Source organism: Lissotriton helveticus, chromosome 4_1 (genome assembly GCF_964261635.1).
Source record: "Lissotriton helveticus chromosome 4_1, aLisHel1.1, whole genome shotgun sequence".
Classification (NCBI taxonomy): domain Eukaryota; kingdom Metazoa; phylum Chordata; class Amphibia; order Caudata; family Salamandridae; genus Lissotriton; species Lissotriton helveticus.
In genome coordinates this window covers 1631471493-1631486855 of record NC_136063.1, presented here as the reverse complement: position 1 = coordinate 1631486855, position 15363 = coordinate 1631471493, and the positions used below count along the sequence as shown (strand labels likewise).

Below are 15363 nucleotides of genomic sequence, written 5' to 3'. Positions count from 1 at the left end.
TTAAAATTACTTTTGAGTGCTCTACTGAATCAAATAACGGATGTTGGCAAGTAAAAAGTTTCTGATGTAGCTTGGTTTTCACATCAGGTCAAGACAGTGCATGTTCTGTTTGTAAATAAGATAGTTGTGGTGCTTGAATTCTCAAACTACAAATGCTACTACACTTGGTAAATTAGCTATACTTTTTATTTAGGTGAAGAGTCATGAAGAGTATTTGAACACAGTGCAGGCGAAGGAGCAGGACTGCCTTGCTTTGGAAGAGTTGGAGCTGCAGAAAAAAGCTATTCAGTCCCAGAGTGAGAATCGGCTTCAGGAACTGCAGCAGGAGACAGATATGTTAAGAACTGTGAGTGAAACTAACGTCTTTCTAAGCTTATGCTTGCTGATTAGTTTCTTTGATTCAAAAGACGGGAAAGCTATATGCAAGCAGTTAATTTTTAGATTGGTTAATCTGTGCAGCAATGATGGTTACTTTCTTACCAGTAAAGGAGTAAGGGATGTTATACAAGCTTATTCACATAGAGGGAAAACCACACTTCTGCTCACCTCAGCAAAGTCCTAGTCCAAGATCCCAGCTACTTTCAAGCGCCTATCTGGTCTTCGATTCAGATGTTCTCAGACCCACTGCATTCTGGATGTGGAAGTGAGCAATGAATGGCAGTTTGGATGAACACTCTAGGCTTAAGCTTTTTGAGGTACAGCTTTGGACAGAATGGCTTCTGATTGTTAATATTCTTTAAGATGGATAGGAATCTTTATGCATTTTGGCCATTGCATTCCTGCCTCTCCTCTTGCTTAGAGCATGTTACAGTTTGGTAACATTCCTTAAAGGAAATATTTTCAATACACATTTTATTTTGCTTCACTTTTCTTTCCGGGAGACGCAGAAGTTAAGGCAACACTGACTTTACAAAAGCAGGTGGGCAGCTTTATAAACTTTCTTGATCACTTCTGGAGATGACCTCACATGAATCGGGGACTGGTGCTACAGCTGTGCCATGTGATTTTGGGAATTGGGTATTGTATAATGTCTTGAATATTCAACCAGAGAACTGGGAATGGTTCAAGATGAATCTGCAGCAAGATGCACAACGATCAGAATGAAAGTAACTGAAGGCAAGTATCATGTTTTTTCGGAGAAATACACTTTCAAGAAAAAGGTCAATACATTTTTTAACAAAATGTTAGGTTTGACGTGCTGAGTTATAAGGGGACAAGAAAAGTGTAATGCAGGGTTGTCACACTATCATATAGGATCCACCCTTTTTATATTGATGTGTAGCGAGGGGCCCATTCGTTCGAGGTTTCTGGTAAGCACCTGGAACATAAACCCGTCTGATACTGGTGATCCGCGCCAGCACCATCTGCAGAAGAAAAGAAAACAAAGCATCAGAGAGGTGGAGGGGCTGACGCCGTACATTCCACCAGCAAAAGTGAAGGCGGACTCTATCATGCAGGAGCACACGTAAGAGAGGGGGCCAATCAAAGGAAAAAGGGACTTGGAAGGGGTGGTCCTTTTCAACACAGAAGACGTTGATTACAATGAGGTGCGCTGAAGGAAGAAACCCGATGCCGGAGACAACCACTCAAAGCAAAGACCCACAAAGCCTTGAACAACTGGTGACAGGAGAGCAATGGGACATTGATATGACCGTGGAGTACCTTCTCAAATGGAGTGAGGGCTGGTTGACACCACCAGCCTTCACCCGCTAGCTGCCACAACTCAGAAGAGTGACTCGAGTGGAGCCTCTTGGGGGCATTACAATACCCTGAGCCCTATTTTGAGCACCTACCACTCTTTTTCAGCACTGTATTCTTTCTTTGCTGTGGTTATAAAATGTATGTTTGCCTTACTAAATTTCTTTGCCTTTGAAGGGTTTCTCATTTGTGCTGGGGTACTCTTGAAAGCCTGAACAGGGGGAAATGCAAGAATGGCACCCCTCCCTGATTAACTGCCTGTTGGAATTTAAGGAAAGAGAGCCTAATCCACTAAACTAGGAGCCTAACCAGGGTCTGACTTTGAGCTGGGAACCACTTTCCCTTGTTTTTCACAAGTAAATGGTGATGGGTTCCCCTTTCCTACTGTTAAAAATATAATGTACGAAATCATCACTCCTGCTTACCCATACATTTTCCAGTTTTTCCAAGGGTGCTGGCTGCAACCATCCCGAGACCCTAGGAAAGTAGAAGATTAAATTGGAGTTAATGCATTCCTCACCATTTCCACCATTCAAAGAGCTGGATATGCAATACGAGTAACATTGACTGCCCATTGGCGTTACCAGAATTCTAATTTATCCGCTTCACCTGTCAGTTGTGTTATCAATAAACGCAACCATTCAGAAAACAGAAAAGCCTCCGAAGCCATAGTTCCACCCGTCCCTCCACAAAGTGTTGTCAGAGGAAGGCTTTTGTCGCTAAATTGGCTGAAAGACAGCGAAGATTAGAAAGGGCCTTGAAAAATGTAATGAGCACCACTACTGAGGATAGGGAGACATTTCAGAATGCCATCCAAAAGCAATCCGAGCATATTGACAAGGTCTCACAGTCACAAGACACTGCTGTTAATAAATAGGCTGACGCTGAAGCTAGAACAACAACGAGGTCAAACCTCTGTCTTCTGTCGTCTCCTAGAAGTATGTGACTGGAGAAGATCCTTGTTTATTTTACAACAATTAGCCCAAGCAGATGAGTGGCCAGAGGAACAGGGGTACAATATTTAGGGCCACCGTTGACTGGTGATCTACAAACGGCCTACCAAGCCATTAACCCATGCTGTACCACCCCAATCAGGGACATTAAAATGTCCCAATCAGGGACATTAAAAAAGCATCCTAGAGCGACTGGGTATAGAAGAGAAAACATTTTGGGTAAGGTTGCGGCACATTAAAGAAGGTCCCCACAAAACCCTTCAAGCCTTGTATTATAGGGTGAAGGACATGGTTGATAGATGCCTGAAGTCAGAGCATGCCACTAAAGAGTAGATCTTAGAAAGATTTATTTAGAACAGTTTCTCTCCTTTCTACATCCCCTGTGCAAAGGTGGATCAAACAGCACTGACAGTTGACTCTGGGCACAGTAGTAGGAATTGCTAGTGCTTATATACAGCCCGAAAGACAAAGGGAGGGTGAGAAGAAAGCTACTCAAGGGGAAGAACCAGTGTCCCGGAGAAATCCACTAGACATGAGATGCCTATGAAGATTGACACAGTAACACTTCCCCTGGGAGCCAATATACTTCAATGCTTTGATTGTGGAGGATTAGGGCACATAGCCCAATATTGTCCTCAGAAGGTGGAGCCAGTGGATATTGGGCTAGCTAAACCTTTCTCCTATGTGAACCTGAGTTCACCGTCACCCTATCATTGCATTGTATGGTTAAACAGCCAACTGCTAACTGCCTCTATCTCCACTCTCTAACTCATCCCAAACATTACTCTACTGCGATCTCCAAAATAACCCTTTATAGACTCTTTCCTCCTCTTTTCTTTCTTGGATCACCCCAAACCTCATTAAAATACTATGATCACCCAAACAACCCTTCCAAATTATTCTTCCCTCATCTATCCCGCCTTTGACTCATCCCAAAACTCATTTTACTACTATGCTCTCCCTAATTCATTTCTAGAGATTCTTTCATCCTCCATCTCTCCTTATACTCATCCAAAACATCAGTTTACTTCTGTAATCTCCCAATCAACACTTTCTAGTCCATTTCTTCTTCTATCCCCACCCCATTATCCTTTTCAACCCAACTGACTTACATGTCCCCCGCTCATATTAACTAAATTTTACTAATCCAGCACTAATCCTTTTTGGGTTCCATATTAGCGTGCTACCCACCGTAAAGCGATTCAACACCTTGTCAGGGGTAGTAAGTACTATCTAAATAAAATTACAATACTACACAACTTCAGCAATGTCAATTATTGTGAGGTTAGAGCCTTCCTGGGAACAATCAAGGCCAAGGATACAGCTTGGTACAGCACGGAGGCTGCTCTACCAAAAGTCTATGAATCAGTGATAGTGACAGTGGACGGCGGTGCATTGGCCATGATAATACTTTTAGACCTGTCTGCAGCACTCAATATGGTCCCACACCCGATCTTGTTGGAGAGATTGTCTAGATAGGACCGAACGGTCCTATCTTGAAGACAGTTCCCAACAGGTCTTTCTTCGACCTTCTACATCTTCATCGAAGCCATTGATGTGCAGAGTGCCACAGGGCTCTGCCAGGAGCCTACTGCTTTTCAATCTTTACCTTGCCCCACTTGCCACCCTGATTCTATCTTGGGGCGTGAAGGTAGTTTCCTATGCGGAAGACACTCAGCTGGTCTTTTCTCTTAAAGAACACTCCGTTGCGGCCTTCCATAAATTCAAAGAATGCTTGAAAAGTATTTCCAATTGGATGAATGATAATTGTCTAAAATTGATTGCTGATAAGACCGAGGTCTTGTTCGTTAGTCAGACAACCCCGCCCCTCTCCCCATCCACCCCACCCCCAATCAAATCTTTGGTGGCCCATGGAGCTGAATCCTCCCCGAATCCTGGCTGATTCTGCACGAAATCTGGGAATCAGGTTGGATGTGGATCTCTCATCCACTGCACAAATCTGTCAGATCTCTTCAACTTGTTTTTGAAAGTTGAGATCTATTAGGAAAGTCATACGCTTTCTGCCGGAGGAGAGCCATAAGATTATGGTCTGTGCTCTGGTAACCTCTCCGTTAGATTATGCCAATAGTCTCTATCTTCAGGCACCATATCTCTCCTCATGTGAGGCAGTCACATTGGCTCCTGGTGGCTAGGAGGATAGAGTTTAAGGCTCTTACATTTGCCTTTAGAGCCACCAGAGCCTTTGGCCCATGCTATCTTAAGCAGAGTGTACTGAGGAATGATTGCAAAACAAGGAAATAGGTTTAGAAGACTTTATTAGTCTTTAAAGTAAGTAGATTAGAGACGGACCCACAGCGAGGCAGCTGCCAGTTACAAGTAAGAAAGACGGAATGAAAAGCCTGAGGCAGAGGCGTAGCTAGAGCTTGTGGCGCCCGGGGCTATCCTTCAGAGTGCCGCCCCCCTGGGAGGGTGCTCGGGAAAAAGGACGGCGAGCACCTGAAAGAGGTCCGAGAGACACGTAGTATCGCCGCTAATAGTTACCTCGCTCATGCAAGTTACATGCACATACATGACACGGTCCAGGTCTAGACAGCCCCCGTCCCCAAAATAGTGCTGCCTGGGGCAGACCGCCCCCACCTAGCTACGCTCACACTCTCTCTTCTCTCCATCCATCCTTATCTCCATCCGGCTATTCATCTCACACGTTAACACGTCAAAAGAATATGGAAAGCTTCCTTTTTCTTCCTCAAGACCCTACTGAATATAAACCTTACATACATTTCCAGGATTAAGATCTCCACATAATACCCAGCATAGTGACAGAAATAGAAGAATCCAGTGGACTGTATGTAGGCCTCGCTCTGTTACTCAAGTGCAAAACCCGGCGTGTACAAAAGGCAGCAGTAAGGCTTCTTCTACATCTTACAGCCACAGAGCTTAGTAACGTTGTATGTCACACCTCCAATAGCCCCCAGTTTCTCAGAGGATTTTCTTCGAAGGGCTTGGCATAGTCCACAAAATCACCTACTGAGCTTACATGAGACGTGAATGTCCCTGTCCAAAACCTATGGTCAGTATCTAGACACCTCCCCTTTCGACAAGAGGGGAAATGACTGAACACCCGCTCACTCCAAGCAGCTAATACCATGAGACATGTTTCTTAGATTCATTTACAACTTTTTTAGAATACCTAAGATTTAGGAACGATCTAAAATAAGGCACTTTCCCACATCCACTAAACAATACGCAAATACTAGTGCAATGCCATCTCACCCTTTATGGCTGCTTACTAAGATCCCACTCCTGCCCACCTAGGGACTTTAGATTCCATCAACCAGCCTACAATCACCTAGTACCCCTATGCATCATATATCAAAGTCCAACAACAAATCATGATTGAATCGCCATATCCATCTATCTTCTTTTACTTATTTTGCTATCTTTAATTTCTTTCCTTTATTGTCTTATGAGGCTGAGCTTGTGCTTTTGCTTATATTATGCTCCTGTAGAACCCGTATATCATTACCGGTTGCAAAGTATGCTGCTTACTTACTTATTTCCACTGCAACTGGCTACTCCAGCATCTCGAAGTTGCCTCTGTTTGGTCTTATTTTGTTTAGAAAAAAATTTCAATAAAAATCTTGGAATAAACAAATAGCCTTTGCTGAGCAATAGACTGCCATTAGTGAATGGATAAACACCTCTGATACCGCCCACATTCTGCTCACCGCACATTGTACACCAGCTGAATTACTCATCACAGACTACAAACCACTCTCACTTGCCTCCTATAGAGACTTTTTGAATCCTTTACACAGCACACATCACACACTAAACCTCAACTACATACATCTCCCTTTTCAACAAAGACCAGACAGGCCTTCTCCTGAATAACGCAGACACACCCACTACTTCACGTGACATGGCTTTCAGACCTATTGGTCATTCTCAAAACCAAAACCTTCAATGACTGCAAGTACACACTGGTAAAAAACATGAATAAGCCCACGGTTTGACTCACACGTTACACACCAACTCCAACTTTCTCGGGCATGATTAATTTCAGGTTCAGCAGCAGCAGCGGTCCGGTCGCAGGAACACATTTTTAAAAATGATTCCTCGGTGTGCGGCTCGCTCATTGCTGTCACAACAAATTCCTCCTGGCACTCGCTTTACGCATCGTGCAACAGGAAGTCAGGTGACGCGCTGCTGCGCAGCCGCTCGCTCGCACTTCAAACGGCGGCCGCAACACTGGCCCGTTGCGGCGGCCTTTATCATTTATTTGAGGACACTCACTGACAGTAGTGTCCTCAAATAAATGATAAAGGCCGCCGCAACGGGCCAGTGCTGCGGCCGCCGCCCGCAAAATAGTGCCGCCTGGGGCGGACCACCCCCACCGCACCCCCCTAGCTACACCGGTGGCCTGAGGATTCTAGAATCGGAGAGATAGAGAAGAGAAAGATAGAAATAGAAGAAAGATAGAAACAATAAATACATTACAGAGAGGCTTAGTCTTTATCAACAAGAGCAGTCCCTGAGATCCAACCACCATCAACTCCTTTGTGTCCCATGATATTTCAAAGCCTGTCAAGGTGGAATACACTGCTTGCCCACCTGCGCCTGATCGAGACAGAACAGGAGTTTAGGAAGGCCTTAAAAACATGGCTCTTTAATCATGTGTAATCCCCTGGCTGGTATTTTCTTTAGTCTCGCTATTAGCGCCGGGACACCTTTATGAGGTAGCTGCTCTACAAATGACGATCGATTGAAGGGTTATATTATATCACTTCATGCGATGTCATTAAGGTTGAAAGATATGTAATGTCACTTCCCCTACCCCTGGAATTTTGGTGAATCGACGCCTATGGTGCCAGGCTGCCTCCGCAATTCTCTTGTAGTTGCGCTCGTTCGCTGCTGGGCATCGTTTAAGATCGACTTCACGTTTCTTAATGTACCAAACTGACAGTCCTTTGAGATTTGCAATGCTAAACCCAGTCCACATAAAAGCATAACAACTCTCTAAGCTGTTTTTTCAAGGACTTTATGTTCAACATGGCTTTGGGATGAGTTTTCCTTGAACGGAAGCCTTTTGTTGAAACTTTGCAGTATCATAGGGTGAGCCTCGCCTGATTAGTGAGGTGCCCCGCACTCTAGGCTCCCTAGGAAGCCGCTCAGCGCTCAATGATTGTTTAGGATTTTAAGTAGATGGCGGGCGTTCAAGAAATGAGGTGGATGTTCGAAGCTCGCAAGAACTGCGGGAGAATAGGAATCTGGGGAAGTTTCAAAGCATTGGCTCTTTACTGGATGGCTGTGGCACCTAGATACCGTCTGTAGGGGAATGTTTTGCTCTCTGTAAATGTACCATAAAATACATTAATAAATAATGGTACCACAGCCATCTAGTAGGACTATAGCCAAACCAGCTAATGAACCATGCTGCTGCAAGAGAGTGCACTACACAAAGGCGGAGAGGGCTGGGGAAGAGTCATGCACGGGAGGTATATAGAGGCCCTGAAAGCTTTTAAAGATGGCGGCAGGCGGGTAGATTCAGACACAATTTGGTGTTTTGCATTTTCTGGTGCCGTGGAATTTGGAACAGTGGCAATGCTTCCATTGGTGCCGTGGCACCTGGCAAGAGGGGGCACTGAGGGCCGATTATTCCTATATATTATAGACATCACAAAAAAAAGGGCGGATTTGCTACATCCGATCTGCACATCATAAATTGTCTCTTGCCTATACACAAACAATACCATATGCCTATATATGTTAACTATTGAGTGCAGTCTTGGTGTGAAATGCTTATCCACCTTAAGCATTAACCTTTAGACAACCTGCCCACCAATGGTGTTACAGAGTGTCACATCCATAGAAAACAAAAACACCAGCGCACATCATGTCCAGTCTCTATAATCCCTGTGCATTCAGCACCAATCTTCAATGCAAGTTTTTGCACAAACACTCCTTTTCAATCCAATGCAGCCTCGTAGTGTAGACCAGTTTAAGATTGTATTTCTTTTAAAATCAAGTGCTTCACAGCCGACGCGGGTTTTGCCCCCTGTGGGCTTCCTCAAGGCAGATTTCCAATATGTTCAGCACTGCATTTGCCAAAACTTGTATATTCAGTGGTCCTAAAGTATTTCTATCCTTGCAAACATCAGCAATAGTCGCAGTAGATTTCCTTTTAGTTTTACACCGGAGCCATGATAACTTTCATCGAGAAACGCCAGAGTTCCTTCTTTCAATTCTTCCCGTAGCCGAGTTTCCAGATTCCTATATTTTATGATCAAACAGCAACTGATTTAAAAGGCTTGGAGGGATGAGCTTGATAAGGCTTCTGATTGGTTGAATGGTCAGTTTCAATGTCTGACAGAAGAGAGGTTGTTATGCGTTGTTATGTTGTTTATTGTTGTATATCACAAAATGTTCATGTCCAATCACTGAGAATGGCTTGAACGATGGGAAAAAGGAAATTCTGAGATATCCCGTTAATGTACAACAGGGTCACACGTCATTTCTTAGAAGGGAAGCACAAGGTGGCTAGAGCCCCTCTCATGTTGTCCAGCATGTGGCATAACCGCTCTCCATGCATTCTGGGACTTGTAATCCTTTCCCTACAAATGCAAGACTACAGAATAAGAATGTAAGGAAAGAAATGTCCGGACTGGATTAGCTACTGCCTTTTAATATTGTTGGGAGACAACCCGGGGCATTACAGCCTCTCTGCTACTGTTCAGTGATTGTTTAAATGGACACCTGGAGTATTAACTTGATTTAAAATGACCTACTTTGGACTGGCACCCGTGTACGTGGTATCACACAGGAGCACACATAGACAAACACAACTCGTAAAGGAATGACGCAGTTCTACGTAGCAGCAAGGAATTTTGATCAGCAGCATTTGCCGTCCAGACATGGATAAGACTATCTTTATAACGGAAACAGCAAAACTACTAGCCCCATAATGCACCGTCTGTGGCGAAAGAGAGAAACCTGGCTAAGGGTATCAAACGTGACATGAGCCACTAGGATGGATAATGTAAAAAAGAAAAGTTTCTCTTCATGGTAAAGAAAATGTAACATTTTTAGTTTGATGTTTAGAATAGTCTCAGATTTTGCCTTCATTATATTTTCTACACAGCGCTTGTGCAAAAGATGTCCGATGCAGTAAATAATTGCAATGGACACAAGGTTTGTTGCCACGCAAGGCATGGCTTGACGCTCTGTAAATGTAAAGACGGGATTATTTTCTAATAGTGCACCAGTTAAGGAACTTTTTGTGCTATATAAATGGTATCGGGCAGAGGTGTAGCTCAATTACTGACGCATGATGCTGCCAGTTGAACAAGTCGCAAAGCCGTCAGTTTAACCTCACACCACACCCATGTTACCTTCATTCGACTTTGGCATTTGAATGATTTGCCACTCAGGGACGATCATAAAGCCAAAATGTAAAAGAAATGGACGGCTTTATTGCACCAGCAAATACGTCTCAGTGCATAGTTTTATCTAACAGTCTTAATTTGACATAATATATTTTCAGAACAAAATGTGGTGTATGTCTTACATGAATGTGCAAGTGTAGTTGGGAGCAAAGAAAACCTTGTGAACTGTGCACATAATCTGCGTTATGCTTGCTGAACGTAACATTTCGATACGGTCTTCTGATATGTGAATCTTCAGCAATATGCTGAACCAGTAGAAATATGTTGGTATTGTTGTATTTAATGCTAGAATAATTGCCTATAAAAACAAGATACAATTGTAAGCAACCTTTGTGGTGCTGTAATTTTACCAAAAATAATATACAAATGTGAAAAAATAGAAAGCACTACACATCCGCAGCATGATTTAATTCAGAACTGTTTATTAAAATCAAACTTTTGCATGCTTGTTTTTTTTGTCTACAGTTAGACTTGTGACAACATGTTCTATGAGATAGTTGTTTCTCCCCGTTGAGGGGTGTGTTTGATTCTTACCCTTTCTTAAGTGTTTGCTGTAAGATACGATTTAACAATTGAAATCGGTTAGGACTGAATGAAAGTTTAATATTTTAACTGCTCCTTTCTACCTCTCAACAGAGAATCCTTGAGCTGGAAAGTTCTCTGGCAAAGAGTTCAGAAGAGGCAAAGCAACAAGCAGATCATCTGGCTGCAAATATTGAATCCGAAAGAAATAAACAAAATTCGGAGATCACTCACATGGAGAACAAACATAGGGAAGAGCTGGAGAAGCTGCGCGAAGAGTTGGACCAGGTATGTTCTGAAAAGCTGCAGCTTCTGAAACAGGAACATGAGTTTAAAATGGAGGAACTAAGAGATAAGCTTCAGAAAGAGCAGGAGGCCCTCTTGAAAGAGAAAGAAACAATATTCCATGCCCATGTTGAGGAAATGAATGCAAGGACTTTAGAAAAGCTTGATGTGAAGCAAACTGAATTGGAAACCCTTTCTGCAGAGCTGTCGGACGCCCTTAATGCACGCCAAGAGCTAGAGCAAAACCTTGCAGTTCTTCTTGATGAAAGGAAGAGCATGGTTGAGGAGTGGGAGAGAAAATTAGAGGGAGAGATAGCACGATACAAGGAACAAATTGACAATATTGAAAAGGAGAAAGAAGTCTCTGCTGGAGTGTTGGAGAACTCCCTCAAAGCAGAAGTCCAGTCATTAGAACTTCAGCTTACAGAAAAGCAAAAACATTTGGAAGAGTTGCAGGCCCAGGAGCAGGTATTAAGTGAGAAAGCTACAAAATCAGAAGCTGAGGTCTTGCTTTTAAATGTTAAATTGGAGGATGTTTGCCAGTCACACCAAAGCAACACAGATGCACAGGTTAAACTTTACGAAGCACAGTTGGTGGAGCTACAACAGAAGATAATAGATGTAGAAACCGAGAGAGCGCAACTCATTGACAAGGAAGCAGCGACTGAATCACAGCTGAATGTCATCAGTGCTGAACTAAGTTCATTCAAAGCCCAAGTAACAGATCTGAAGCAACAGCTGGAAGAGCAGAGCGAGAACATAATGCAGAAACTTTCCTGTTCGACACAAGAGCATGAAACTGAGAGAAAACACCTCACTGAGGCAATGGAACAAGCGATGAAAGATGTGGCAGAAAAGGAAAAGGAAATTGCCCAAATAAAATTGCAACAGAATCAGCAAATGGGGGATTTCAAAGAGAAACTATTAGCTGCAGAAGAGCGAATCAGGGCTTTACAAGGTGACTATGAAAACAAACTAAAGAATCATGAAGGCAAGTTTGAAAAATTTAGGCAAAAAGCCAAGGAGATTCAAGAAACTCTTAAGAGGAAACTCTCAGAACAAGAAAAGAAATTGAAAATGGAAATTGAAAATAAGCAGCTGGAGTTCAGCGAAAAAGAGAAACATTTTAATGCAAAAATGTTGGAAATGGCGCAAGCTGGCTCCACAGGCATCAGCGATGCTGTGTCGCAACTAGAGCACAACCATAAGGAGCAACTTGAGAGTCTGTCTGAAGCACACAGGCGAGAGATGGAGGAGATTACACGGGTCTGGGAGAAGAAACTTCAGCAGCACGTCGAGGAGCTACAAGAAAAACATGAACATGAGCTCCAGGAAAAAGAGCAAGAAGTGACCGATGTAAAGCAGAAGCTAGACATATTTGGAAGTGAAAAGGATGAAGCAAGCAGAGTAATTGCTCAGCTAAAGGAAGAACAGGGAAAGAAAGACCTCTCTTTTAACGAGTTACAGGAACAATTCAAGCAGGTATGCTCTCAAATCGACACCCTGTTGCATGACGAAACAAGCTTTAAATCAAAACTTGAAAGTTTAGAGGCTGATTTAAGTCGGACCTTAAGTGAAAAGTCTGCTCTCCAAGAACAGCTTGGTGAGGTCATGGCTGCTGCTGCAAAGGACAGTAGTAGGGTGAATGAACTGGATGAAATGCTAAAAAAGGCAAACGAAAAACTTGAGGCACTTGAATCCTTGCACACTAGAGAATGTGAGGATTTTGAGAAACGGCTGGAGGACAAACTTGTAGCTGCTCAACAGAAAGAAACCAAGTTCAATGAGCTAATATTGGGCTGTTCTTCACAGCTAGAGGCATATTGCTCAGATTCTGATGCAAAATCCAGTGACCTTAATGCAAAATGCACTGATAAAATTAACTTTCTAATTGCAAGAATGACACGGTGTAAAAATCAGGTAGTTAAAATTAGGGAAGCAGTAGTTGTCCAGGCAGGAAAAATTGTTGACTTGGAAACCCAACTTGAACAAGTAACATCTCAGCATGCTCTGATAGAGAGTTCCTTGCAGCAATCACTGCAACATTTGCAAGACAAAGAAAAGGAAATATTACTAATAAGAGAGGAGCTTCAATGTCTGAAAACAGAAAAAGAAGCTTTACGAAATGAAGGTGGGCAGCATCAGGAGGTTGTAGTTGAGAAGGAAGCTTTCATCACACAGCTGAAAAAGGAACTTTCTGAAAAAATGAATGTGGTCACATCAATGCAAGCAGAACTCAAGGGAAAAGAGTCCAAAATTGAAGCTCTTACTGTGCTGGTCAATGAATTGAAAACCAACCTTGAAAACAGCATTGGTGTAGCAGAAAAAGAAGCTGCCTCTTCTGCGCTACGCAAACAGTGCGAAGAGGATTTGTTGTCAAAAGTTGAGGCCCTCAGCCGCGAGAAAACATCTGCTCTTGAACAGGTAGATCAGCAAAAAAACAAGCTTGCAGAATGGAAAAAGAAGGCTGAAAATAGGTTTACTCAAAACCACAATACAATCAAAGAGCTGCAATCAAAGCTTGAAATGCTAAATCAGCAAAGCAATGAGAAGGATGAACAATTGCGCAAATTAAAGGAAGAACTGGACCAACAAAGCAAAAAATTGGATAGTTTGAAGGCTGAAGCACAACAGATGCAGATTTTGAAAGAGAAAAAAGAATGTGATGCCACAGCAGCGTTGGAAACCCAAAAAGCTAGAATTGAAGAACTAGAAGGTTTACTCTCAAAAGTAACAAGAGAAAAGGAATGTTTGGTGGAGGAGATGAGGAAGCAAAGTTATCAAAAGGAGGCCGAGCAGAAAGAGCTAGTTCAGCAGCTACAGAATGCTCAGGTTACTGTTTTTGAAAAGGACAATAGACATATGGAGGCTGATCAGAAAGTGCAACTTCTCGAAAAAGACATTGCAACGTTGAAAACAGAGCTTGAAACCAGACAGAGGGACTTTGAGTTGGTAAAAGCAGAAATCATGAAAAGTAAAGAAGAGGACATAAAGGCCCTAGAAACGAAACTTGCAGAAAGTATTGTCAGGCATACCGAACTGAAGAAGAAAGCAGAGCAAAAGATTGCCTCTATCAAGAAGCAGTTAATGTCCCAAGTCGAAGAAAAGGAGCATTACAAAAAAGATTTAGAAAATCAGTTGCAAGATATGAAACAGAAAATGCAGGAAAGGGAGAACAGAGTAAAGACTTTGGAAGTGAAAATAAAATCAATAGAGGATTCATCTGGGTTAGAGAAAGAAGAGATGCAGCGGGAAGTCCAGAATGTTAAAGCGGCCATAGAACAAGAGAAAGCCAGCACTCTGGAAAATGTTCGACAGATGTATGAAGAAAAGATATCCAGTTTACAGAAAGATATTGCTGCAAAGGAACAGCAACTTCAGAGACAGAGGGAAGAACTGGAAGAGAAAAACGTATCCGAATCAAAAATGCAGAGTACACATGATGATCTCTTGCAAAAGCTGGAGGGCCTTGAGAAGGAGCGACAGCAGCAACAAGCCATGGTTGTAAAACTCCAGAAGGAACTTGAGACTTGTAAAAAACAGCATGACTTGTTATTGGTTCAGCATAAAGAGAAGGAGACAGACCTCCTGAGCCTTAAGCAAGAATTACAGCTCAAAGAGACAGAGATGCTAGTGATGGGTAGTAAGGTTGATGATTTAAGGAAAACACTTACTGCAGGGGAGCGGACTATGAAGGAGAAAGATGAGACAATAGTTAAAGAACAAGAAGTGCACAGACTTCAGTTAGAAGAGTCATCCTTGAAACACAGTGAAACGTTAAAAGCGCTTGAAGAACAATTAGAGAAAAAGGATGACCTTATCAAAACCTTTGAAGAGAATTTAGCAGAGAAAGTGAAATCTGATGCTGAACTCAAAACGTTACTCAGCGATATGCAATCCCAGCTGAAAGAGCTCAACGTAAAACTGAAAGAGGCTGAGAAAGAGAAGCAAAAACTTTGCAAAGACGTGGCCAGTGCACAGAAGGACCTGCGAGTTTTGCGAAAGGAGCAGCAACAAGAATTAGAGATACTGAAGAAGGAATTAGCAGATGAAGCAGAACAGAAAATCAAGTAAGTATATATTATTTTAACATTAGGTTCTGTCTTATTAGTGACAATTCCTTGCTCTTTAAACATATATTGCTCATCAAATGTATCACCTCCCTCTTGTATTCAGATATTTTAGATTGTAACATAGATGTACGAATGGTTAAGTTATTCTAATTTGGCTTCGTGGCCAGTGTGTGTTTTTTTCATGTCCATATTTTCTTCTTTGGTTGGTCTTATTGGTAAATAATTCCTAGCAGCAACAAGCATAGTCGTAGGTACAAATTGTCAAAATGTCTCTTCAGTATTTAACTATATTTCATGACCAGTCACAGCAGGAAATACAATGGACAAATGGACACATCAAATAAAAACCAACTTTTCTTATGTGCCCTAACATTGTGTCGAGAGATGATTAGTAAGCACATAAAAAATACGGGAATAACCTAGCAT

At 42.4% G+C, this 15363-nt stretch overlaps 1 protein-coding gene across 4 annotated transcripts in view; it reads left to right on the top strand.

The window, feature by feature from the left end:
• Positions 1-15363, top strand: part of GOLGA4 (golgin A4) — a 717645-nt gene that overhangs the window by 446745 nt on the left and 255537 nt on the right. For all 4 annotated transcript variants that reach the window (XM_078688271.1, XM_078688272.1, XM_078688270.1 and 1 more), the window contains 2 exons: positions 194-346; positions 10694-14934. In XM_078688271.1, coding sequence (XP_078544397.1) covers positions 194-346; positions 10694-14934 — 4394 coding nt within the window. The remainder of the gene's footprint in view (positions 1-193; positions 347-10693; positions 14935-15363) is intronic.